Consider the following 24,824-nt stretch of genomic DNA (forward strand, 5'->3'; position numbering starts at 1 on the left):
AAAACCCAAAACAAGGGCTGGGGGTATGGTTCAGGTCTTTAATTTGAGCACTTTAGGAGGTAGAGACAGGAGGATCTCTGAGTTTGATGCCAGGTCTACACAATGAGTTCCAGGACATCCAGGGATACACGGAGAAACCCTGTCTCAAAAACAAACAATCAAAATAACTTCTGTACCACACCAAGACATTATTTAATAAAAAATAAAAGTATGATGACGACTTGGGGCTCCACAGGTGGCTCCACAGGTGAGCACTGGCCCTTCTTCCAGAAGATCTGGGTTTGATTCCCAGCACCCACATAGCAGCTCACATCCAATTGTAACCCCAGCTCCAGAGGATCTGATGCTCTCTGGTGACTTCTGAGGGCACCAGGCACACTCATGATACACAGATGCGTGCAGGCAAAACTCTCATATACAAAGTAAAGAGGTTTTAAAAGGGGGAAGTGTTAAGGGACAGGCGAGGTGGCTCAGTGGTTAAGAGAGCAAACTGCATAATAAACTGGGCCGTAAGACACCTGCTGCTGAGTCTGAGGACCCAAGTTCAAGCCCAGTTACTCACACTGTGGAAGGAGAAAACCAACTCCCAGAAGTTGTCCTCTGACCTCCACATATGCACTCATGCGCCCTCCCCCACACACATTAACTAAAAACAAATGTGAAAAAAACCGAGCACGGATGGGAGAGGCTCACAAGGCCCCATCCTTAGCCAAGAAGCTATTAAAAATAATTAACACTCAGAACTGGGTGTGGCCTGAGGCTCACGTGGAGGTACGGTGCCACGTCTTGGAAGGGAGCTCACTGACACTGTCATCTGGTAGGTGACTGACTCATCTTGGGAGGGGCAGACACTGCAATGACACGGCCTTGCTGATTCACCCGAATTCTCTGCCCAAGAACAGATACCTGGTAGGTGACAGTCCCAGCATAGTGCCGCACCATGAAGATTGGCAGGGGCAGCTGAGGCTTGGCGTAGCTCGGATGGTCACCATGGTGATAGTGGCACTTCTGGAGGAAGGTGTGGTCTGTGGCCTGAAAAGGAAGGAGCCACACTTTCTGAGTTTCTGTATATGCTTGCTTGCCGCTCCCTGCATTCACCCTCTGTATACGCTTGCTTGCCCCTCCCTGCATTCACCCGCTCCTTCTGGAAGACTGCAGCTCCACAGAACCTAAACACGGGGAGATTTGTCTCCCCAAATCTCTTCCTCAGAGAGGGAGAGTCAGTAGTCTGCAACAGAGTCCCTATAGTGTGTTCCCTTTCTCTGTGACTTTATGTTTTGGACAGTCAGGTACAATTTGAGAAGGTCAAGGCCACCTCAGGCCCAGGAGCTGCCACTGCCAAGCCCTACATGTGATATTTCTGAGAAAGCCTGAAGGAGTTAAAAGAAAATAGAGTTGGAGGCTCTGACACAGATGTCAAAACTGTCCCAGCTACACCCTCTCCACAAGCTGTTACAGGTCACTTTATATAACCTAAGGGGTGGCAAGATGGTTCAGTGGCTGTTTTGCCAGAGAACCCAGGTTCAGTTCCCAGCCCTTACATGGATGGGGGCTCCCAGTTGTGACTCCAGTCCCAGGGGATCCGATGCCATTTTCTGGCCTCCCCAGGTCCAGGCACACACATGGTACTCAGACAAACGCAAAAAAGCAAAACACCCATACTCATAAAACAGATTTAAAAAAAAAAAAAAAAGTGAACCAGGGATTTGAGAAACACACCTGTGAGGGGTTTCTCTTATTTTGTTTTGGGAACAGTTCCTCATGAAGACCAGGCTAGCTTTGAATTCACATTGGCCCATCTGTGTCTGCACCCAGAATACTGGGGCTTGAAGATTGAATTAAAGACCCCAGGCACCATTATTAGTGGCTGGTTTGAGATACAGTCCCTTTTGGCCAGGCTAGTGTCCAACTCACTGTGTAGCTGAGGATGGCCCTCCTCACTTCTACCTCTAGAGTGCTGGGACCACAGGTTTGCACCCTTTGTCACAATCTCTTCTCAAGGGAAGAGCAGCAATGTCTTCGTCCATTGCATGCTTCTCCAGAAAGTCTTACCACAGATGCATAGATGAAGCCCTCTCCTCTAGTTTGCCCTGGCCTGTAAATGCTAGTTTTTCCCCAGGCCACATGCAGTGAGGGCCAAGATCTTATGACCCTCTCCGCCTCTCTGAGAGGGAATGTGAACAATCCGCCATCCCCCCACCCCCTCACCCCCCGGGATGATCTTTTGCAAGGAGACACAGCGAACTCCAAGATGGCGTGTTTGGCTTGGCTTCTCTGTAGACCAGCATTACCACACCTGATTTCATACCATGCTGGGAATTGAACCTAGGGCTCTGTGCCCACTAGACAAGTCCTCCTCCTCCTAAGCCATATCCCTATCCAGGGTCACTTTATTTTTGGTGTCCACCCTGCAACCTCAGTTCCCAAAGGTTTGAGTCCTACATGTGTTCCTGTGACTCCACAAAGCTGCCCACCAGACACCTGTGATTCTTATTTATTTATTATGGAAAACGGAGTCTCATATACCAGATTAGCCTGGGATGTATTGCCTAGCTCAGCCTGGCCTTTCTTTCTCTTTCTTTCTTCCTTTCCTTTCCTCTTTCTTTCTTTCTTTCTAAAAGAGATTTATTTATTTTACGTATACGAGTACACTGTTGCTGTCTTCAGACACACCAGAAGAGGGCATCGGATCTCATTACAGATGGTTGTGAGCCACCATGTGGTTGCTGGGAATTAAACTCAAGACCTGTGGAAGAACAATCAGTGCTCTTAACCGCTGAGGCATCTTTCCAGCCCTCTTCCTTCCTTCCTTCCTTCCTTCCTTCCTTCCTTCCTTCCTTCCTCCCTCCCTCCCTCCCTCCCTCCCTCCCTCCCTTCCTTCCTTCTCAGTCTGTGCTGACTTCAGACTTGCTTTCCCCTGCTTCTGCTTTGTGAGTGCTGACACACAGGTGCTTGCGGCCCATCAGGTGGAGTGTATATTAGAATCCAGAAATTGAATCCATTATCTCTTTTTCTTTCTTCAGTTTTTCGAGACAGGATTTCTCCGTGTATCCTCGGCTGTCCTGGAACTCACTTCATAGACCAGGCTGGCCTAGAGCTAAGAGATCTGCCTGCTCTCAGATTAAGGCACCAGTGCCCAGACTGAATCCACTGTCTTTTTTTTGTTGTTGTTGTTTTGTTTTTTTTTTTTGTTTTTTGAGACAGGGTTTCTCTGTGTAGCCCTGGCTGACCTGGAACTCACTCTGTAGACCAGGCTGGCCTCGAACTCAGAAATCCGCCTGCCTCTGCCTCCCAAGTGCTGGGATTAAAGGCATGCACCACCAATGCCCGGCCTGAACCCACTGTCTTACACATAACAGGCAAATGCTCTACCACTGAACTATACACTATACTCCCATACACACACACACACACACACACACACACACACACACACACACACACACACACACACACGCTCTTTGTCTCTATCTCACTGTCTCTCTCTCTCCCTCCCTCCCTCTCTCCTTTCCTTTCTTTGTTGTTGTTTTGATACAGGGTCTCTCTGTGTAGCCCTGGCTATACTAGAACTCGCTCTATAGACCAGGCTGGCCTTAACGTCTCAGAGATCCTCCTGCCTCTGCCTCTCAAATGCTAGGACTAAAGGCATGTGCCACCACACCTAGCCTAAATTTTTTTTATAAATTAATTAATTGTTTTTTTTTTTTTTTTTTTTTTTTAGATTTATTTCCCTTTTAATGTGTGCATGTGCTTTGTTGCATGTGTGGCTGGTGTCCATGGAGGTCAGAAGAGGTCATCAGATCTCCTGAAACAGGAGTTATAGTAACGGCTCTGAGCCATCATGTGGATGCTGGGAATTGAACTTGGGTCCTCTGCTTTTACCCTCTAAGCCAGCTCTCCAGCCCTTACCACTTCTTTCCCACAATCCTGGGCTCCAGGAAGGAAAGAACTGAATCTTCTCATCTTGGATCTTTCCCCTCTGAATTGTCGCTACACACAGATTCACCCCGCAATGCCAGTACCCCTCAGGTAGAGCTGAAGTTCTCCAGACAGACCTAGCCCGCCTGCAGCTCAGTCTAGTGGAGAGGAGAGGTAGGTCACACTGACTGTACCTGACAGTCAACACTGTCTGCTCTCTCCAGGAGCTCAAATACAAAGAGGCAGAGACTGATATGTAACAGGGAACGTCTACACAGGACAGCCAGTTACCAACCCGAGAAGCATTTGTAACACGCTCTTGGTGGAACATGCCCGTAAGCCCAGCACTTGGGATGTGACGGCATAAGGATCAGGCGTTTAAGGCCAGCCTAGACTACATATGTAACTTCCTGTCTCAACAAAACAAAACAAAAACCTAAGGAGTTAGAGAGATGGCTCTGTGGTTAAGAGCATTTGCTGCTCTTTGAGAGGACCCGGGTTCCGCTCCCGGCACCCACACAGTAGCTCATGACCATCCTAGCCCCAGTTCCAGGGAATCTGACATCCTCCTCTGATTTCTATGGTACCATGCTTGCACACAGTGCACACACGTACATGCAGGCAAAACACCAGGCACATAAAAACAAAAGTTTTTGAAGTGTTCGGTGGGAGTAGAGGACTCGTCACCTTGAATGCTTCTTCCAAGACTGTGCAGAATGATGTGTCTCTGACCCTATAGCCCACTTGTCTCCCAGGCTATACCCTGCTGGCTTTATCCTGGCTACCTAGGGTCCCCCATTCCTTATCCCTGACCCCGAGTGTCACTGACTGCTCTCACCTGGGATAGCCAGGTCTGGGTGTCCAGGATGCTTAGGAGGCTATGGGGCTGGCCCACCAGGAGATCCAGGCAGGACTCCCTTGGAGGCTGGGGAATGGGCGCCCACTTCAGCAGCTCCTGCTGGCACACTGCCTAGGAACAACCAGTATTTGATAACTAACAGCCCACATTTGTTGGGTCTGGGTGAGATCACAGAGCGGCACAAGAGATTATCCTCCTGTTACTTATGTGAAGGGAAGGTAAGGACTGAGCCCTTCCCACCCATCATGGAAAGGGGGTCTTGGGGGGGGGGTCTTCCTGTGACTACTTCAGCCTCTGTTCAAGGCAGTGTGCTCTGTGTCACCTGCAACATCTGAGCTCAGCTCCGTACCTCCTCCTGGGCCAGCAGCCTCTGGCTGGAGAAGAGCTGCAGGCGCTCGCTGGCCAGATTGCTGCATAGCTGCTCTAAGCCATTCACCCGCAGTGCCTAGGGCAAGTGAACAAGGAGGGGGGATCTGCACAGGAGGTGGGGGCTGAGCAATATGGCTGCCCCACCCTTCTCCCCAGGACTCTAGAAGGAACAATACCCCAGAGCTGAGGCCGCAGACAAGAGGACCAGTCAAAAGGAGTGCAGTCCATAGGCCATCATGGACCTGCCTGAGCCATTCAGTCCTGCCTCCAGCTCTCCACAACCCTTCCCTCTGCTCCAATTATGAGCCTTCCAACCTCTGATCACACCCAACCGGAGAGGGTCTGCAGGGTGCCCCTTCCTTGATGGCACTCAGAATCCCATAGTCTCATGTTGCTGCCACCTCCAGGAAGCCTGCCAGCCTACCTCTGGCATTCTCTTCTGCAGCTTCAGCACACAATCACAAGCCTTAGCAGAGCTGTACCCACCAGAGCAGATGTGCATGCAACCCTTCCCTTCCAGGGCAGAGAAGTCGCTAAGGACATTCAGAAGGGCAGGGCACACTGGGCAGTGAACAGTGCCCACCCAGTGCCCAATTATTGTTAGCCCTCCCCACAAAAGAGGGTAACACTTAGAAAAGGGGTGCCCAGCTGTGACAGTTCTGGAAGATTTGAGAGCCCCCACTTCTTTCCTCCTTGGTATATGTGGGAGGTGACAAACCCAGCCCAGGGTGTTGGCCGTGTGTGTCTGTCTATAAAGCCTAGCAGGATGGAACTCTCTGAAGTGACGTCCCTGTAGAAAGCAAAACCTGCTGACATTGCCTCCTGTACTGCTGGGGACACTGACCTCAGAATAATTAATTAGCTGTGTGAGGTCACACAGCCAGCAAGGGGTAGGACAAAGCTGATAGCTCTAGGACTTGTGGTGGCTCCAGCCCCTCCCAGAGGGAACCCAGGAGGGCTTCCCGTGGCAGCTGGGAAAGGCACAGTGTTGGAGTCCTCCTCCTCCTCTTCCTCCCAGGAACCGCAAATGGAGTCAAGTAGACAGAGGGCCCCAAAATTCCCTGCCAGCCTCAACCAGACTCAAAAGACCCAAGATATAGGACCTGCTCCCTTTCTATCCCTACCCAGGGACACCCAACCAAGATTCCACTCAGTAGTCCCAGAAGGAACCAGCAAAGACACAGGTCAGACAGGGAGGAGCTGGAAGGAGATAGGCCTGCCTTGCCCCACCCCCTCTCAAGGGGTGACCTCAAAGCCAAAGGCATCCACAACAGCAATGGTGGCCACACTGTCTGCCTCTTTCGGTGGGGACAGCTTCACACTGATCCGCTTCAGAAGCCAGGTGAAGAGCCTTGTGTACAGGGTCTTGGCCAGGGCATCCCTGTGGGCACCATAATTGAGCCTTGCTCGCAGAGCAGACACCTGGCTCCACCCTCTTATCCCCAATGTTACCTGGCATCAATGGCAGCTTCCACTGGCAGAGACCTGGAGACCGGGCCGTAGGGTGTGTCCTGGAGACCAGAGAAATGCTCAGTGTCAAGCCCATACTCCTGGTGCTCCAGGTTGCTCCTCCCACCTTCCCAGCACCCTTCGGGCTCACCATGACCCTCTTGGTGACTGCCTCCTCTAGACGCTCCGGTGGCACCTGTAGCAGCCGGGCTGCCAGGTGGATTTCAGTCCAGCTGGATACAGCAGCCACCTCTTGGGACTCCCGCTGGACAGAAGAGGGACAGAAAGAGCTTTGCTTGTATGATGACAACAGTCCTCAGACAGGAACAGGAAGGGCTTTGCTTTATCTAGCCTGCTGCCCGTTACTCAAAGGGCCAGCAGCAGCCAGCTGTGGTAGTGCACACTTTTAATCCCAGCACTTGGGAAACAGAGGCAGGTGGATCTCTGTGAGTTCGAAGCCAGCCTGGGCTGCACAGTAAAACGCTGTTTCAAAATCAATAAAGAAATAAAGAAAGGGCCAAGAGCACGTGGGGTGCTCTGGACTGCAGTGAGCCACGCTCTGGGGTGGAAGGCTCTGAGTGTGAGTCCTGACTGTCTTTTCTTAGTAACTGAGCTGTTCTAACTAATCCTTTTCTCTCTCTGACCCTTTGCTGCTTATTGCTAGGGGAAAAGCATTACCCCTTAGGGCACAGTGTTGTTTTGGGAATTAAATTTTGTTATTGTTTTTTTTTTTTTTTAAGTGTCACAGAATCTCCCCGGGAGTCCTCATCAGTCAGTAGCTTCTTGGTTAGTTCCAGGTGCTCTCCTTAAGGGTTACAGTCAAATACAAAAGGCGGCATGAGGGGTGTGGGTGCAGAAGGCCGAGGCTCACTGTTCTCATCTACGCAATAGGGGCTTGACGGCTTTCAGAGGCAGCCCAGGGCTTTGTGATTCTCCACATACAATGACTTGGCGTCATCACTGCCCTGATGGTGCAAAAATAAACCAACCCATCATTGCCCATCCCATGTGCTCCGTGGTCCTGCCCACAAGGGAGCCCACCTCTGAAGAAGAGAAGCAGATGTTGCCCAGATGCAGGATGGTGGCCAGCACAGCCCAGACTGCAGTCAGGTCCTCTGCACACAACCCCAGCACCCTCAGGGCTTTCACCAGCTCTTTGAAGTCCTGGACATCGTCCTTGCCTTGGAGCCTGCAGGCTCGACCCTGCAGAGAACAGCAGGCTTGAGGAGGGGCAATGCCTGGCATCCCACAGTGTCCTGAAAGCCATGGCTCAGTCTGGGCGTACCATCTCTGAGAGGCTTTGCCCTACCTGGTTGAGGTAGTAGTAGGCCTCGGGTCCCTGCAGAGAGAGCTGCTCACGTTCCGTGGGGTCCAACCCTGCCAGTAGCTCATAAAAAACATGGAAGCTTCGCTCAGCCTGGGCCTTGGGTAGAGAAACTGGCTTGGTGGGGAGCAGGGTTTGAGGGCTATGCCCCTTTTTCTTTCCCACCTTCAGAGCAGGGGAGGGGGTGGGCAGGAAGCTGGTCATTCATTACCTGAAACACTACTCTGGAGGTCTCAAGCAGATAGTGGGACACAGAGGCTCCTACAATAACTCCCCTGTGGGTACAAGAGACACGGTAGGCACACCAGAAGCACTTCTCTGAAGGGGCAATCCAGAGGCTGAGGCTAAAGACGGTATCCCTGCTCCCAGGAAGAGTGACCTGTCACAGGTGCCATTGAGACCACTGGTCCCCATCACTCACTGCTGCAGGCAGAGGCATATCTCCTGGCCGAAGCGGCTGGCATTGGCATTGAGGATGGTCTTGGCATGGCCAAAGCTACCGAGTACAGGCAGTATGTCCTGTAGCTGTATGAGAGTTTGGGAGACTCATGTATTCTTAAGATGGCCTTGGTACCCACTACTCACTGAGAGTTCTCTATATCGCTGGCTGTGTGAACGCTCACGAAGTCAGTCCTATCAGAACACACCCCCCCCCAGATTAAAAGGGTTGAGGGTGAAGCTCAATTTGTAGACTTGCTCATGTTACATTCACGAGGCTCTGGGCTCAATCCCCAGTTCCACGTAGAAGTGAGCACGGTGATGCTCTCACCATAATCCTAGCACTGGAGAGGCACAAGCAGTCAGGAGAATCAGACGCTTAAAGTCCTTCTCAACTACATAGGAAGTTCTAGGCCAACCAGGGCTACATGAGATGCTGTTTTATTCAAAAAATAAAATATTCAGGCATGATGGTACATGTCTTTAATCCCAGCACTCTGGAGGTAGAGGCAGGTGGCTCTCTGAGACTGAGGCTAGCCTGGTCTACAGAGTGACTTCCAAGACAGCCAGGACTACACAGAGAAACAAATAAACAATAAAAAACAAATAAAATAAAAAGGCTTAACCCCACTCCCTTGCATTAGGAAGACCTTGGGGACTGATCCATGAGAAGCCACAGGCTTGAGGAAATGGCTTGAGAAATGGCCAGTTGCCTCCAGCCAGACCTCACCTGAGCCCCGTTGGCCTCCATCGGCTTCTGCCCTATGCTGCTTAGAAACTCCAAAATCTTCTTGGCAGCCTCTGTCTTCCCTGAGCCACTGTGACCCCTGCAGGAGGGAGGGTGTCGGGGTGTGGGATCAATAGTTAGAGCATCCTGTGGGCTTAGGCAAGCAAATTAGCCAGGACTCACCCCAGGAGGATGCAGGAGTCAGTTCCAGAGCTTTGAGACAGGCTATAGGCTGCTACCCCGATGGCAAAGATGTGTCTGGGGGTGGGGGAAGGACAGCAGGGGCATGATAAGGTGCCAGAGATGGTTGTCTGGGGTCCCCTAGGAATACAATGTGCCCACAGGTCCTGGCACCCACTCAGTGGGACAAATATTCAGAAAGTTAAGTACAGAGTCAAAGGGCCAGAGTCAAAGGGTCAAAGTCACATACGGCATGGTGTTTGGGGCCTTCCTGGGATGGTAGCTGGCCAAGACCTCTGATGAGAAGAGAGGCAGGGGCTTGTGGGGGTTCAGAGCAAGCAGAAGGGGCCCCCCGAAAGTCTGTTAAAGAAAGCAGAGGCTCTCATGAGAAGGAGGCAGGAGAATATAAAGGGGAGGTTCTGATGCACCCCAAACCAGACTCTCATGCATGTCTTCTGGGGACCCAGGTAGAGCTGGCTTTACACCCAGTCTGAGGATGAAGAGAGGCCTCAGGGATGCTGGGGAGCTCCCTGCCCACAGGGGAAAGGAGTCTAGCCCACAACCCTTCCCTGTGGTCCCCTTACATAGATGCGGTCCAAGTGGAACCTCTTCTTGAGGCACAGCAGCACAGAGCTGTCACACACCAGCCTGTAGGGACAGCAGGGCAGAGGGTGAAGATGTTGGGAAGCCCCAGGCAAGCTGTGCCACTTCCAATGGGGCTCTGCAGTTGCCCCCATCCCCGGGGGGGGGGAGGGGGAGAGGAATGCCTGTAATTCCAATGACTTGGGAGGCTGAGACAAGTGGACCACACGTTCACCTCCTGCCTGGGCAACCTGGTGAGATTCTTTGACAAGTTAAAAGGTAAAAACAGGTTTGGGTCAGGGGACAAGATGCCTGGGAGGGTACAAGCACTCCCTGCAAAGCCTGTGACAACTGGTGTGAGCCCCAGAAACTACAGGGTGGGCAGGTCAACTTCTGCAAGTGATCCTCTGGCCTCTGCATGTGTACATGGGGCTCAAGAGTCTCTCTCTCTCTCTCTCTCTCTCTCTCTCTCTCTCTCTCTCTCTCTCTCTCTTTCTCTCTCTTACACACACACACACACACACACACACACACACACACACACACACACACACACAGAGTCCTGGCTGTGGTTGTAGCACAGGCCTTTAATCCCAGCACGGCAGAGGAGGCAGGCAGAGGCAGAGGCAGAGGCAGAGGCAGAGGCAGAGGCAGAGGCAGAGGCAGAGGCAGAGGCAGAGGCAGAGGCAGAGGCAGAGGCAGAGGCAGAGGCAGAGGCAGAGGCAGAGGCAGAGGCAGAGGCAGAGGCAGAGGCAGAGGCAGAGGCAGAGGCAGAGGCAGAGGCAGAGGCAGAGGCAGAGGCAGAGGCAGAGGCAGAGGCAGAGGCAGAGGCAGAGGCAGAGGCAGAGGCAGAGGCAGAGGCAGAGGCAGAGAGATAGCTCTTTAAGTTGGAAGCCAGCCTGGTCTACAGAGTGAGTTTCTAGATAGTCAGAGAAACTTTATCTTAATAAATAAGTAAGTAAGCCGGGCAGTGGTGGCACACGCCTTTAATTCCAGCACTTGGGAGGCAAAGGCAGGTGGATTTCTGAGTTCTAGGCCAGCCTGGTCTACAGAGTGAGTTCCAGGACAGCCAGGGCTACACAGAGAAACCCTGTCTCGAAAAACCAAAAAAATAAATAAATATATAAGTAAGTAAGTAAGTAAATAAATAAATAAATAAATAGGGCTGGGGTTATATAGATCAAGACCAACATGCAGGAGACCCTGGGTTCAATCGACAGTAAGGAGTGGGGCTGCAGATTTGGAAGGCACCTTGCACCCCAAATCTGTCTCTGAGACAAAAAATCCTCTGTTGGTTCAGTAAGGGTGCATACGATTTTGAAAGGTCTGCGGGTGGAATGAAGTGTGAGAAACTATGAACCAGGGGCAGCAGATTTGGCACTGTGCCTCTCACCGCAGCCTGGCGAGGTCCTCAATGTCTTGCAGGCCCTCTGGGAGACTCCTGGTCTTAGCACCCAGAAAGGGTGCCATCTCTAGGTCCCTCTGGAGGCTCAACTCCAGGTCCCTTTCAAGCGCTGCCTCAGCGTCATCCTCTGGCTCCCACCGCTCCCTTGGTGACCGGCAGGGGCTATTCTGCCGCAGGCGAGTCTCCAGAGTGAGCTGAGGCAGCAGAATATCAGCGCCAAGCTCAGGATCTTCGCAGGGATTATCGTCCTGTGCCCAGTGCACCCCAGTCTTAGCTTCCAAGGTCTCTGGCTCTGCTTCTCTCCGGTTCTCGTCCGGTGGGGTCCCATTGGGGACAGACGGGAAAAAGCAGGGAGCCTGATGGGACCTGACCACATCTTCTCCATTAGCCTCTGACTCCTCTCTATCCTCTGCAGCCCCAGCAGGAGACAAAACGCGGCCTTCTCCAGTGGGGGCGTCCGTGGATGCTCCTGAACTGCTGCTGCCCGACTCCTTCCCCGCATTATGGATCCGGGGAAAGACCACCGCGAATTTGGGGTCTGGAGCTGGATCCTGGATGGCTGATGCATCATCAGAGACTGAGCTACTCAGAGCCTGTGGAGGGCTCGGACCACCGCCAGGGGGAGCCCGCGGCGTTCCCCGGAGCCCCACCAGGCGACAGGCCAGGCGTAAGGCCAGCCAGCGCCGTGGCCCGGGCGCCCCGCCCCGCGCCTCGAGCGCCCCCTCGCGGCCGCGCTCCCGCGGGCTCGCGGCGCGCGCCTCCGCCCGACGTCGCTCCACCCGCAGTCGCAGCCAGCGGAGGAAGCTCAGGGCCCGAGCCACGCGCTGCAGCCGCGCCTTGAGACCCACGCGGATGCCACCGGCGAGCTGGGGAGACGCGCCTGTTGGGGGCCTCCGGCGCAGCCTGCGGAGCACCACGAGCGCGGCCAGCGGTGTCCGGTCCCGGGGTCCTGGGTCCCCTGCACCCACTTGCTCTCTGGCTCCCGCGTCGCTCTCGCCCGCAGCTACCTGCACCTTCCTCGCCACCTCTCCGAGTTCCTGGACAGCCCCGGGAACCTCCGCTGCCTCAGGCTCAGTGCCCGGCAGCTCAGCCTTGGGCTGCGCCCCGACGTCATTGGTGTCTATGATCGCTCTAGAGTCCCGAGGACCCTGAGAGCCCCTGGGGACACTGGAGGCTGCAGCCTCTTTGCCCAGCTTTGTCTCCTGGGATTCAGGGATGCCGCTTGAGGTTCCTGAGATCTTCAGTGGGAGACGTCTGTGCCCAGCCCACCCGGAGCTCGAGTCTGTATCTGTCCGGGAATCGTCACACGCTCTCTGAAGCCCTGTCCCGGACGAGCCTTCCCTGCTCTGGAGCTCCAAGGCGTGTCCTTCACTCCCTGGATGGTTGCTGCTAGGGCGTTTGCCCTGCACTAGAGTTGAGCTGGGTCCTATGATTGGGACGCTTTCTGAGCTGGTACCCGAAGGCTGCATTTTGGGTGGCCGCTCCGGGGCTCCACCACCCTGGCTGCTGCTGTCCTGGGCCTCGCGGGCTTCACTGTCCAGGCATGAGCTGCCACCATCCCCACCCGACGTGTCCCCATCCCTGACAGGGGTCTCTCCATGGCCTCGCCGAGTCGAAGGTCCCCGATCCTTTCCTCTCTTGCGGCGGCCGCGCTTGCCTTTCCGCTCTTTTTCCCCGGAGAGTCTCTGTTCCTCCGTGTGCTCCCCACAACTGTCCCCGGGCTCATGGCTCTCCGTGGGTCCGTGTCCCAGGCGCTCCGAGCTGACCTGCCTCTCCTGGCTCTCCTGTGATGTCCCAGTTTCTGCATTTCTGCTGCGGTGGTTCCCCTCCCCGGTGGGCTTCCTGTGGCCTCCAGCGGTCCCCTTGCCTTCGGTGGCCTCAAGCTCCGTAGCGGGCTTGGTCTTGCGGGCTTTGCCACGGGCAGGCCTGCGGTCCCGGCTTGGGGCACCATCAGCGCTGGCGGACCCGGACTCCTGCTCGGCTGAGGCTGGTCTCCCGGGTGCAGCCCGGCGCTGGGGTGCTTTGCCCTTGCTTCCGCCCATGGCTGCCTTCCTGATGTCTTGATCCTTTTGCCTTCTGGTCTGACTGCCCACGGGTGCCCTGAGGTCTCGGTTGCTAGACGCTCTCTGCTCCTGCAGGGTCATGGGCTCAATCTGTTCCCCTCCTGGAGTCTCCCCTTCTGGGCAGTAGCATCAATAATGCAGGAGGCAGCGGGTCCTGACCCCCTTGGCCAACAATGGAATGGAAGCGGAGGAAAGAGGAGACGCTTGCCGCTGTGGACAAAGGCCGTGGACAAGGCAGCGACGCCAGGAATCCTTGCCAGGCAGGTCAGCCTGGCACTAGGCTAGGCTTTCCTTCGGCTTCACACCCGCCTGCCAAGAGTGGCAGAGTGAAGCTGTTTTAAGTGGGGGCTTGTCCAGGAGACAGGGATTGTGGCCATGGGGACACTTGGGCGTTCTCTTATGTTGTGAAATACAACTTATTAAAAAGTGGGTTCGATAGGAGCACACACCTTGAACTGTGGTAAAGTCCGTGCACCCCTTTGGAGCCATGGACCGAAACTAGACTCGTGGGGAATAGGAATCAAACCCCAGTCCCCCAGCGCAGCCAGTGTTCTCCAGCACTGCAAAGCCGAAGGCTACTTACCGTTTAGTAGTCAGGAGACCTTCGTGGACCTTCCCCGCCAGGCTGAGGAGGGCCCTGTGGATTCCAGGCAAGTCCTCTGCTAACCCAGCTACATGCCTAGCCCTCCCCACTGCTTTTTTCAATTAGCAATAATCATGTCTTCGATAAACTTCATTGGCTATATGATACTGCCATGGAGAAAAGCATGCAATGCTGATTCATTCAGTGGCTCGCCTGGGAGGTGTTTGTTTGTTTACTTAATTTATTTCAATACAGGGTTTCTGTAGCCCTGGCTGTCCTGAAACTCTGTAGACCAAACTGGCCTTGAATTCAGAGATCCACCTGCCTCTGCCCCCAACCCCCCCACCCCGGCCTGGCCCTGAGGTTTGGTAACACAGAGAGCTTCTCTGCCTTTTCAGTTGGACAGTATGAATTCATGACTGTAATCTAACCAGTTGTTGATAGATTTTTGTTTGTTTTGTTTTCAAGACGGTTTCACTGTGCAATTCTGACTGTCCTGGAACTCACTGTGTAGACCAGGCTAGACCAGCTGGCTGCCTGACTTTGTCTCCTGAATGTTGGGATCAAAGGCGTCCACCCCTCCCACGTAGTTATTGATAGATTTTTAGTTGTATTTGTGTGTGTGTGTGTGTACACACTCATACCACAGTCCTTGAGTGTGAGCAGAGGGCAGACAACTTGTATGAGTCAGTTCTCTCCTTCCAACCTGTGTGACCTGGGGATTGTACCCAAGCTGTTAGGCTTGGTGGCAAGTGCCACTGAGCTAACTTGTAGGCCCTTTGGTGGATATTTATTTATTTACATTTTAAAATTATTTTTTATTTGTTGAGACAGGGTCTCTCTACATAGCACTTGCTGTCCTGGAACTCGCCATGTAGACCAGGCTGGCCTGGACTGCCTCCCAAGTAAGTGCAGAGACTAAAGGCCTGTGCCACCAAGCTAGTTCTAATGGTTTTCTTTCTTTCTTTCTTTTTCTTTTTTCTTTTCTTTTCTTTCTAACACTGAAGTTTCTGGGCTGTGGTGATGGCACATGCCTTTCATCCCAGCACTCAGAGGAAGAGGCAAGTGGATCTCTGAGTTCCAGTAGGTTGGTCTGCAGAGTGAGTCCTAGGACAGCCAGAGCTAACCTGAGATCCTGCCCAAGTACACAGCTGTTCCTGCTGCCGACTATGCCTCCCCTGGGGGCGGGGCCACAGCACATATAGGGCTGGGTCCCCGCCAGAGTGGGTCTAGTCCTACAGAGAAGTCCTCATCCCTGCTGGGTAAAGGCTTTTCAGGGGTGGCCTGTTGAGGGGAGGTTACCCCTCACCTGTGTTCTATCAGTTAGTCCAATAAACCCATTAGTTCCCCCAGGGTGAACTCTGGCAGATCACTGCTCAGTTTGTTGCTGGGACCTTAGGAGCAGGGAGAGATAGATGCAGTTTATCCGCCCCTACTCCTGGAAAGTTAGCAACACTTGATGATTCAAATACTTTAAAAGAGGGAGTTCTCTGAACACCTCTCTCCGAGACTGGAGATGGACCAGAACCACTGACAGATGCAGGTCCTCAGGCTGTTCCAGTGAAGACGAAACAAGGTGTTTATTAAAAACTCAGTTTTACTCAGAGGTGGTTAAAATTTATAATTTAAAACCCAGCCCACTACAAAAGGGGGGGGGGTGGATAAAAACTGTGCAACATTGACAAAAGGGTCAGGACAGACAGGGCCCAGGAATGAGGCCCTGGTGGGACCTCTCCTGAGACCAGAAGCAGCAACAGGAAGGTGACCAGGGCACTGGCAGCCCCTGGCCCGGCTCGGGCTGGAAAGGCCCTCAGTAGTGTGTGTTCATCTCACAGCCTGGATGCCGTCCCATTCACTCTGCTGTGGAAGGAAGGACACGGGGAGACAGGAGGTCAGGATCAGTCTGGGCAGGGAAGGTACCTTAGTCAGTCACCCAATGCCACCGGTGATCTCCAGGGCTCAGATGGCCCTGGAGGGGTGGCAGTTAGGGATCTTCTTTTAGGGACTATCTTCCTGGCAGCAGGCCCTGCCCTCCTCTGGAGTGCCCACAGCTCTACCTTCTCCATTGCTGAGCCTGTAGCCTACAGCCACGTGGTGAGGATGCCAATTGTCATAGCTCCTGAGGTGGCAAAGACAGGGAGTCACCATCCATGGGTGGCCTCACCCTGCATGTCCCCACATTTTCCCAGTGCCGCAGTGACTTACCCCCGGTCCCCCTCCAGCGTGCTCTGGATTTCCTTTAGGACCCCTGCTGGGTAGGAGAGCCAAAGTGAGGCCTTCAGAGGTGAGGCCAGACACTTTCTCTTTTACCACTGGGGTCCCTGACAGGCTTGTCCCTGGCCCACAAAGAGCATTCCTGACTTCCTCTGGCTTTCCAAGCTTTGCTCAGTACCCCAAGACATGCTCCCCCTCCCTCCTGTGAGCCTCGCCAACCCCCATACTGACTCACAGGCATCACTGAGCAGTGCGTGCTCCATCACTGGGCCAGGCTTCTTCTCTGGAAGGCAGGGTGGTCAGGCGGGCCTGTCCTGGGCCCTCTGTCCATCCCTCTCATTTCAGGGGTTAAGGGAGTGAATGCTGGAAGCCAGAGCCCCAGATGCAGGAAACCACCCCTTCTTGCTGCCAGCCTATCTGGCCTCTCATTCTCTTCTGGCCCTTCTCCTCTTTTAACCCAGGCTAACCAGCTGTGTCCCCCAGGTTTGCCCCACATAGCAGCCTGAGAGGCCTGTCTTACCATCTCCATCACTCTGGCTCCTTGAGTTCCTGTGGAGAAGCAGATAATGAGGGTTAGGGACCACTAGGTTCTGAAAATCTGGGTTCTGTGAGGAATGGGTGAGGCCAGTCTGTCTGACTAGGTCTGTAGAGATGGGGTGGAGGTCTGGACTGGCAGCTGGCATGGGAAGGAGGACATCTTGGCCAGTTAGCAGATACCTCAGAAGGAGCCAAGCCGAGGAAAGGCCTCTGGGCCTCTGTCCTCACCTGACTTGGCCCGAGGTCCTTTTGGGGCCTGTGCCATTGCCGTTACTGGGCCGGCTGCGGCTCTTGGCTTTGGGTGAATCCACCAAACACCGGGGCTCAACCAGCCACTTGGTGGAGAGAGAAAAGCGCTCGAACTCCGAAGGTGATATCAGATAGAAACCTGAGGAGAAGCAGGAGAGCCCTGAGTAAACCAGCCAAGGCTCCTGGGCCCTGGCTCAGACAGGGCCTCCCTCCCAGGGGGAGGGGACAGAGCCTGCCAGGCAGAGCTCCACATCCCTGGCAGTGCCCCAGAGCCCCTTTCACCCTACCCCAACCTCACTGAGGCCCCAGTCCGTGCCTACACACCTTGACCATATTTGGTGAAGACACAGGAGGCTATGCCGCTGACATCTTCCCGGCGGATGCAGCTGTACCGTACCTGGGGCTTGAGCAGTGGCATTGAGACCACCTGGATGTCACCCAAGTTGGTGAGCACTGCCAGGTGGTGCTCCCCATAGTCCTCAGCCCTGCAGCTGCCAAAGTGGGCAACAGCGACTCGTCGGACCCGTGAGCCTTCCAGGGCTGTCAGCTTCAGCTTCAGCTTGGCGCTCACCTTGGGCAATGTGAATACCTGTGCACACACGGCAGCTGGACATGAGCTGGACATAACCAGACGATGGTTTCCTACCCATTGCTACCACTGGGACCTTGTCCTCTAGCAGACGCCTCATGCTGTGTGGCAAGCACATCTGGGTCTTAATGGCCCTCAGCCCTCAGACGCAGCTCTTGTGTCAGGAGGGTACAAGGCCACTGTCATCCAGTCTGGGCATTCTGTACCTCACACAGACTCAGGTCCTGCCTCGGTGTTCCCACCTCTGACCTTTGGGCCTAAAGCTGACACATACAAGATCCCTCCCTCATTCCCTGTGACCCTGCGGCCCTCACTCCAACGCAACCCCAGCTATCCTTGTTTGTGTCCATCCAGGGTCTGAACACTACCGATGTCTTAGGGACACCCAGGGGACCCTGTCACATGGCACCTTGAATTGCTCCTCTGACACCACAAGCAACTGGTGGCTGCCTTGCATGTCTGGGCTCTTTGACAGGTCATGGGCTACTTCCAGGGGCTCAGGAAGGGGTACATTGTGTCCGTCCAGCACCAGGATGCCCACTACAGGTGCACGATGCATTAGCTGGATCTCCTTGGCTACAAAGGAGGTGGGTTGGGGGAGAGGCAGGTTGGGGACAGGGCTATGATGGGTGGCTTGGTGACACCACACTCCCCAACCCAAGTAGATCGGACCCTTGGTTTTCCATCCACCACTCACCCTGCTCCGCCCGGACAGGTTCGTCTGCTCTTCTCTCTGCAGGAGGCACACGCAGGGAAAAGGCATAGACGGTGCCTCCGTTGGTGCCAGCCCACAGCGAGGGACAGTGGCGGGAGCCTGCCAAAAGGGTAAAGGTTTGGGAATCTAACCCCTGTCCCTGGGAGTTGAGTGGGGCTGGCAACCTGGACTTCCACACAGCCTTGGTATGGAAACTCTAAAGTCAAGTTGGCAAGCTTCTTCATGCTTCAGTCCCCTCCTCTAAAATGGACGTGCTGTGGCCCTCGCCAGCCTCCTGGGAAAGAGCTCCCACACTCACACGAGGCTCCCCACTCAGGTGGTCCTGAACCCAGGACAGCTCTGCCCTTGGCACCACTCACAGCCAGCAGGGAAGAACCAGGCAGGGATTTAACGCTTCTACATGCTGTCTGGGTGACAACAGGAAGCTGAGGGCCAGAAAGGTTAGGTGGTGTGTCTAAGTCCATACTTCTGGCAAGCAGCGGAGCAAGGCTATCAAGCCAGGCAGCCTGGCTGGCAAGTCCCAGGGGAAGAGAAAAAGGCAGATGTCGGCTGTTGGCTTGATTTCTGTCTATACAATGGAGTACCACTCTGAGGGTCCCAGGCAGCAGCACTACTCATGTGATTTCACACAGGGAGCACCCATCTACCCTCTTCCTCACGGCAGAGAGCCCATCTATCTGTGGCCTCACGCCATGGGTGTCTCCCACCAGGGATGTGTTCTATACCCCCAACCTCAGGCTGGCTACTCACTGTCCCTCAGGTAGGTATCAGCAAAATAGAGGGTCCGAACAAAGCCGGTGAAGGAGTCCTCTGCTGAGCGGGCCTCAATCTTACGTTGCACAGGTGCCAACTCCATGTTCTGCAGGCCTGTCCGCTCGGCCTTGGTGTTCACAGCCTGAGCCTGCGCCTGCAGGAAGTTGGGCTGGGCCTGAGGCTGGGCTCTTGCCTCTGCTCCTCAGAATGCTGACTTGATCCAATGCTAACCCTTCCGGGAAAGGGCTGGCCATAACAATGCCAATCTGACTGCTTGGACCCAAAAGAGCTGTGTGCAAGTTAGAGATTCCTTGAAGTGAACTTGCCTGACTTCCCAGCATTTCATGGATGGAAAGGGACAGAAAAATAACAAGACAGTTGTGCCGGCTAATTTTATGTCAACTTGACACAGGTGAGACTCATCTGAGAGGAGGGAACCCCAGTTGAGAAAATGCCTCCATAAGATTGATCTGTAGGCAAGCTCATTGAGAATTTTCTTAATTAGTGATTGATATGGGAAGGCCCAGCCCACCATGGGTGGTGCCATCCCCTGGGCAGGTGGTCCTGGATTCTATAAGAAAGCAGGCTGCGCAAGCCATGAGGAGCAAACCAGTAAGCAGCACCCTCCATGGCCTGTGCATCAGCTCCTGCCCTGTTTGAGTTCCTGTCTTGACTTCCTTTGATTACATGGAAGCCAAATAAGTCCTTTCCTCCCCAAGGTGCTTTGGTCATGGTGTTCACTGCGGCCACAGAAACCCTAAGACACCAGACTTTCTCCAACTCCGTGGGTTATTGTTTTTTGTATTTATTTATTTGTGTGGTAGGGGCAGTGTAAACCAAACAAACCCTCTCCTCTGCAGTTGCTTTTGTCATAGTGTTTCATCCAGCAACAGTGACCCTGACTAAGACAGCAATGGTGCATATTTGCTCGGGACTTGCCTCTAACGCAAGTGTCACAGCTATGGCTTGCTGGTGTGGGAAGCTGAGCCACCAAGGCAGCATGGCACATGTAATGCCACTTGGTAAGTGGGTGGTGAACCTACCTGACCTAGATTCAGATCCTGAACTCACAGCCCAAAGAGGGAGAGCTGTATGGGCCTGTACGTGGCCGCTCTGAGCCTGGGGCCTCACCTCGCCTGTGGGGCCACCGGGCCGCCGTTTATGACTGGACACTCGGCTGCGACGCATCCGACGGAATGACTGACGTAGAGACTTCTTGAGGGACTTTACTCGAGACAGTGGGCCCTCCAAGGCCAGCTGGTCACTGGGGTGAAGTGTGCACCTTGAGGAAATGGGAAGTCACGTCAGGCCATCAAGACTACAAGGAGGTCCTCGAAAGGTCCCAGACCCAAGCCCCAGCTGCCCCGCTCACTTGACAAAGACCTGCCGCCGCTGCTGGTGATCGAAGAGGCCGAAACCATGGCTGGTGCCGAAGGCCACAAGCCGCCACTCAGAGTGCAGAGCCAAGGAGGTGACCACAGCTGGGGGCTGGCACTGCACCAGTACAAAGGGCTGAAAGCCTGCCTCAAAGCACACGGGCCCGGGGCGGGCGGCGAGGCGCTCGTGGCCCTTCCAGCGGTAGCCCTCCTGGTCCTGCAGCAGGTCAACCTCCACCTGGTCCACTGCAAGCTCTGCTGCCTCATCGTTCAGCTCCAGCACCAGCACCTGAGGTGGGGGTGGCCGATAGCTCAGCAGAGGCTCGACAACACAGCCCAGCAAAGGACTCAGAAGCCAGGCCAAAGTCCAAGGCCTCTGCCTGACTCCACCCAGTCCAAATTCTCATTTCAGGAGGCGGAACAGTGGTCACTCGATATAAAACCAAGCATTCTGCATCTGCTGGGAACAGCTGCAGGTGTGCTCCTGTCCCCCACCCCCCTCAAAGCCACCCAACCACTCTGCCCTCAATGCCACCCAGCCCAGCCTGCTACCTGCCCTGCCGTGCCTGCCACAGCCAGGTAGCCACTGTATTTACAGAGGAAAATCTTCTGGATGCCCAGCCGAGGATCATCACTGTACGGATCAAAGGAGCCCACCTGCCAAGGGAGGGGCGCCTGTGAGTGGCCATGGGTGCACCCTAGCTTGGTTCCCTGCACCCCGGTTCCCAGGCTCCTGGCCTTACCTTGCGGAGTGGGGGCCACTCGTCCTCACCCTGGGCACTGAGGTTCTCACTGAGGTCTGTGTCTGTGAGAAACACCTTCACGGTGCTGAGTCTGTAGAGCAGCCGTAAGCAGACCCCTGAGGCATCCCAGAACCGCACCGTGCCATCCTCGTGCCTGTGGGCAGAGCCTGGTGAGGGCTTTGTCAGCCAGGGTGCCTGGGGTCTCGAATGCACAACCCAGGGGTCCGCTCCCACCTACCATGTCCCCCTTGGAACAGGGAAAGTAGCCACTAAAGTCACCTACCCTGTGAGCAGCAGGTCTCTCTGGGGTGGAGGTGGGGCCAGGCTGGTGCCCCCATCTATGGGCCACTCCTAGAAGAAGAGAGCAGGAAGTCCAAGAGAACCTGGGCCCAAGACAGGAGTGGGATTGGGGAGAGGGCTGGCCCTACCATGGTGGAGAAGTGTGAGTTCTGGCGGCTGCCTGCGGCGATGACACGTTCCCACAGTTTCAGGGGGATGTTGGAGACGTGGTGGGAGCAGGTAATGGCGGAACAGTGCAGGGAAGCCAGGTAGGGCAGCTGGACTGGTGGCCAGCCGGGTGTCTGCAGGTCAATCACCACCAGTTCCTCCTCGGCTAGCACCACCAGGGCGTAGGGGTCATCAAAGGCTGGAGAACAGGCAGACAGTCAGGGCTAGGAAGAGGCAGCCAGCCCTGTCTGGCCTGTAGATAACGCTCCAGGCAGGGAGCTGGAGCCATCAATCTGTTCTGCTTGCCTTGTGCAAAATAAGAGTGGCAAGCTGAAGTGCCGTGAGCAAGGGCTCTCTACGAGGCTGCGGCACAGACACCGCGCCTCAGAGCTGGCTCTCTACCCTCAGAGCCCAACAAGAGACCCTGAGCTCAGTCAGGGATGGGAGCAGCTATAAGCCCCTGGGAAATTCTTCCTAATGTTTGGCCTTGACTGACACCCTATGTCAAAGGAGGGATAGTAAGTGTTTGCCCTGCCACACAGTGCCTCAGTTTGCGCTGCAGGCCCAAATCAGGGACTGGCAGCAAGTTAGAGAGTGTGTCTGTGTTCCCACAGAGTGGCCACCACCTGTGAACTGCTTATCAAGGAAGAGATGAGAGAAGGGACAGCTCTAGGTGGCAGAGCAAGAAGAGGGGAGGAGAAGCTGAGAAAGAAGAAACCACGGGCCTAGGGTCTCTCTGGGAGTGGGAAGCTCAGAAAGGAGACTCAGAGGCAAGAGCGGCTGGAGCAGCCCACCTCCACCCTCTGAGGACCTTGGCTCACAGTGGTCATCCGTAGAGGAAGCCTGGCCTCCCTCTCCTGGACAGTTCCCAGGTGTCCCCGTTTCTACACCAACCCTTGCTGGTCTTGTGTGTGTTCTCATTTAGGAGGCTGATTCAGGGCTGTCCCCAGATGGCCACCTGCTACCCCACCCAGACTTCAACCACATCTAAGCCAGGACCCTCTCGCCAAGTTGGACTGGCATAAATCCAGCAACACAGATGTGCCCGAGTTGGGGTTGGGACAGGCAGGAGGTGTGGCCTGGAAGGATGGCCCTCCAGACTGGGTCTCCACCCTGGAGAAGGCAGGGAGAGGCAGAATTAGGTTCAGAGGTGTCATTGGCCTTAGTGGTACAAAGAAAGAAGTAAGGCCAAGGGACCTGGAAGGGTGGCAGGTTTGGGAACATCCACACAGTGGACTTCATTTTCGAACCTGCCCAGCACCCCAACCTCCAAAGCTCTCCTACCAGCCGCAGGGTCGGCATCCGTGAGAACAGTGAAGTCGATGACACGAGACGTGAAGTCGAAGGCCGTCTGCTGGCCGTTGTGGACCACTGAGATGCAGTGGCGGTCCCCATAACTGGCCCGTGGCATACCGCCCTGGAAGATGGTGAAGGGCAACCTGTAGGCACAGGAGAAAGGTGGGCTGGGGCTCCTGTACAACTCCTGACAGTCACAAGCAGGGTTGGCATCTGGGACCTGATGGAGCACACAGGGCAAAGCCCTAGCCTTTGTGGCAGGGTCTGAGGGCAGCCGGACCCCAGAGCCTGACCGAGGCCAGTCTCCAGCATGACTAGAAAGGCAGAGTTGACTCCCATCTCTTCTTAACTGCAACAGTGAGGCAGGACATCTGGGCTAGGAGCCTTGGGCTCTGCAGCCAACTCTGCTCTTGCACAGTGGCCTCCTAAACCATCCCCACACTGGGCTTCACTACACACAATTCCTAAAGAAATGAGGCCACAATAGTCTGGAACTCCAGTTGACAGCATCTCTCTGGGGAGGTTGAAGGAAGGCATGGGAAGGGATTTGGCAGAAACCATTCACTGAGAGGTCTAACAAACAACAAATCTGCCCCCACCTGGTAGCACAGTCCTAGAAGGTCCTCACTAGGCACTGTGTCCCTGAGCAGGAGCCTGGGGATGTTTCCAGGGAGTCTGTCTACACGAAATGGGAGGGATAAGGCACCAGCACTTACCCTTGTCTGGTGGTAAGCCAGAAGATTTTGGTTATAGCTTTGCAAGGAAAGGGACCTGAAAGAAAAGGTGTTAGTTTGAGCAGGTTTCACACAAGGTCTAGATCCCTTACTCTAACCACAAGTCAACCTGTAATGGGAAGGATGTCTCTGTGCAATTCCCTGAGGCAGCCACAGTGGGACCCAGAAAACCAGTTGTGTGGCATTGGCCAAAGCCCTGAACCTCTCTGGGCCCAGATTCTGCTTTTATGAGCTAAGCAGTCCAACCCCGAGAACAGGAAAGCCCGCAGGTGCTTCTCAGGCAAAAGATAAGGTCACCCTCTCTACACAGAAGCACTGACCGTAAGGTATTGAGCTGCGTAGAGGTTCTGGGTTCTGGGCGTCACTGGACACAGGCCACTGGCAGTGGCTGCCGTCAGAGTGGCAGGTGACAATCAGGCAGCCATCCCGTTGCCAGCTGACATTCTCCAGTTGCTTGGGAGGAAGAGAAGAAGAGATGAGAGGCTTGGATTAGGACAGCAGTCTGCACATGGGCCTGGGAGAGCCACCCTTCCAGACAGCACCCACCTGGCTGCTGAGGAAGTGACTGAGCACTCGGCTGCCCCGAAGGTCCCAGATGACGATAAGGCCTCGGCCGTAGCCAATGAGGATTTGGTTGGGGTCTCGAGGGTGCTCCTGCAAAGCCTCCACCATCTCAAACACTCGCCGGTGGCGGGCTTCCTCTGGCAACCTAGGCAAGGGAGTGCCGTGAGCCCATGGAACAGTGGGGACCTCACATTCCAGCCTGGGAGGATGCTGGGGCTGGCTATATCACAGTGAGGGTCATGCAGAACAAGACATGGTATTTATATATTAAAATGCACGTGTGCACACACACACAAACACACACATACACACACACAAAACTCAGAGGTCAGGTATGATGATAGATACTATAATCCTCAAACTTATGAGGTAGAAGGACCAGGTGCTCAAGATCAAATGCAGTTGTACACTAGTTCAAGGCTAGTCTGGGCCACATGAGACTCCAATCTTTACAGAGAAATTGAAAGTAGCTGAGTGTGGTAGTGCACCCCTTTGATCCTAGCACTGGGAGGCAGATGCAGGTGGAGCTCTGTGAGTTCAAGACCAGCCTGGTCTTTTTAACAAGGTCTGAGACAGTCAAAGTTGTATAGAGAGACCCTGTTTCAACCCACTCCCTAAAAAGATAACCTTATTGTTTTTAATCATGCATACATGTGTGTGCTGTGTGTAGGCGTGTGCACATGAGTGCTGGTGCCAGTAGAGGCTTGAGG

At 54.5% G+C, this 24,824-nt stretch overlaps 2 protein-coding genes across 9 annotated transcripts in view; both read right to left on the reverse strand.

Annotated features, from left to right (window-relative positions):
• Myo15b (myosin XVB) overlaps positions 1–13,671 on the reverse strand; it is a 39,031-nt gene extending 25,360 nt beyond the window's left edge. The window contains 15 exon segments of the mRNA XM_076935470.1: positions 907–1,032; positions 4,757–4,888; positions 5,127–5,222; positions 6,395–6,527; positions 6,599–6,657; positions 6,747–6,860; positions 7,637–7,798; positions 7,905–8,123; positions 8,125–8,194; positions 8,341–8,444; positions 9,088–9,184; positions 9,268–9,342; positions 9,515–9,624; positions 9,849–9,912; positions 11,240–13,671. Of these exon segments, the coding sequence (XP_076791585.1) occupies positions 907–1,032; positions 4,757–4,888; positions 5,127–5,222; positions 6,395–6,527; positions 6,599–6,657; positions 6,747–6,860; positions 7,637–7,798; positions 7,905–8,123; positions 8,125–8,194; positions 8,341–8,444; positions 9,088–9,184; positions 9,268–9,342; positions 9,515–9,624; positions 9,849–9,912; positions 11,240–13,395 (3,717 nt within the window). The 5' untranslated portion in view covers positions 13,396–13,671.
• A 1,805-nt stretch (positions 13,672–15,476) lies between these two features.
• Positions 15,477–24,824, reverse strand: part of Llgl2 (LLGL scribble cell polarity complex component 2) — a 34,229-nt gene continuing 24,881 nt past the window's right edge. For 2 of the 8 annotated variants that reach the window (XM_034504454.2, XM_076935458.1), the window contains 20 exons: positions 24,097–24,259; positions 23,871–24,003; positions 23,533–23,587; positions 22,805–22,959; positions 21,502–21,719; positions 21,357–21,424; positions 21,074–21,227; positions 20,883–20,987; positions 20,327–20,619; positions 20,086–20,236; positions 18,952–19,108; positions 18,184–18,300; positions 17,896–18,062; positions 17,222–17,486; positions 16,877–17,036; positions 16,632–16,660; positions 16,347–16,394; positions 16,103–16,145; positions 15,955–16,016; positions 15,477–15,757 (listed from right to left, as the gene is read on the reverse strand). In XM_034504454.2, the coding sequence (XP_034360345.1) occupies positions 15,750–15,757; positions 15,955–16,016; positions 16,103–16,145; positions 16,347–16,394; positions 16,632–16,660; positions 16,877–17,036; positions 17,222–17,486; positions 17,896–18,062; positions 18,184–18,300; positions 18,952–19,108; positions 20,086–20,236; positions 20,327–20,619; positions 20,883–20,987; positions 21,074–21,227; positions 21,357–21,424; positions 21,502–21,719; positions 22,805–22,959; positions 23,533–23,587; positions 23,871–24,003; positions 24,097–24,259 (2,551 nt within the window). In that variant the 3' untranslated portion in view covers positions 15,477–15,749. Of the gene's footprint in view, positions 15,758–15,950; positions 16,017–16,102; positions 16,149–16,346; positions 16,475–16,631; positions 16,661–16,876; positions 17,037–17,221; positions 17,487–17,895; positions 18,063–18,183; positions 18,301–18,951; positions 19,109–20,085; positions 20,237–20,326; positions 20,620–20,882; positions 20,988–21,073; positions 21,228–21,356; positions 21,425–21,501; positions 21,720–22,804; positions 22,960–23,532; positions 23,588–23,870; positions 24,004–24,096; positions 24,260–24,824 lie in introns of those variants that run through there. The other 6 variants (XM_034504453.2, XM_076935457.1, XR_013110910.1 and 3 more) reach the window with 5 other exon arrangements.

The sequence above is a fragment of the Arvicanthis niloticus genome, chromosome 6 (assembly GCF_011762505.2).
Source record: "Arvicanthis niloticus isolate mArvNil1 chromosome 6, mArvNil1.pat.X, whole genome shotgun sequence".
NCBI classification, from domain to species: domain Eukaryota; kingdom Metazoa; phylum Chordata; class Mammalia; order Rodentia; family Muridae; genus Arvicanthis; species Arvicanthis niloticus.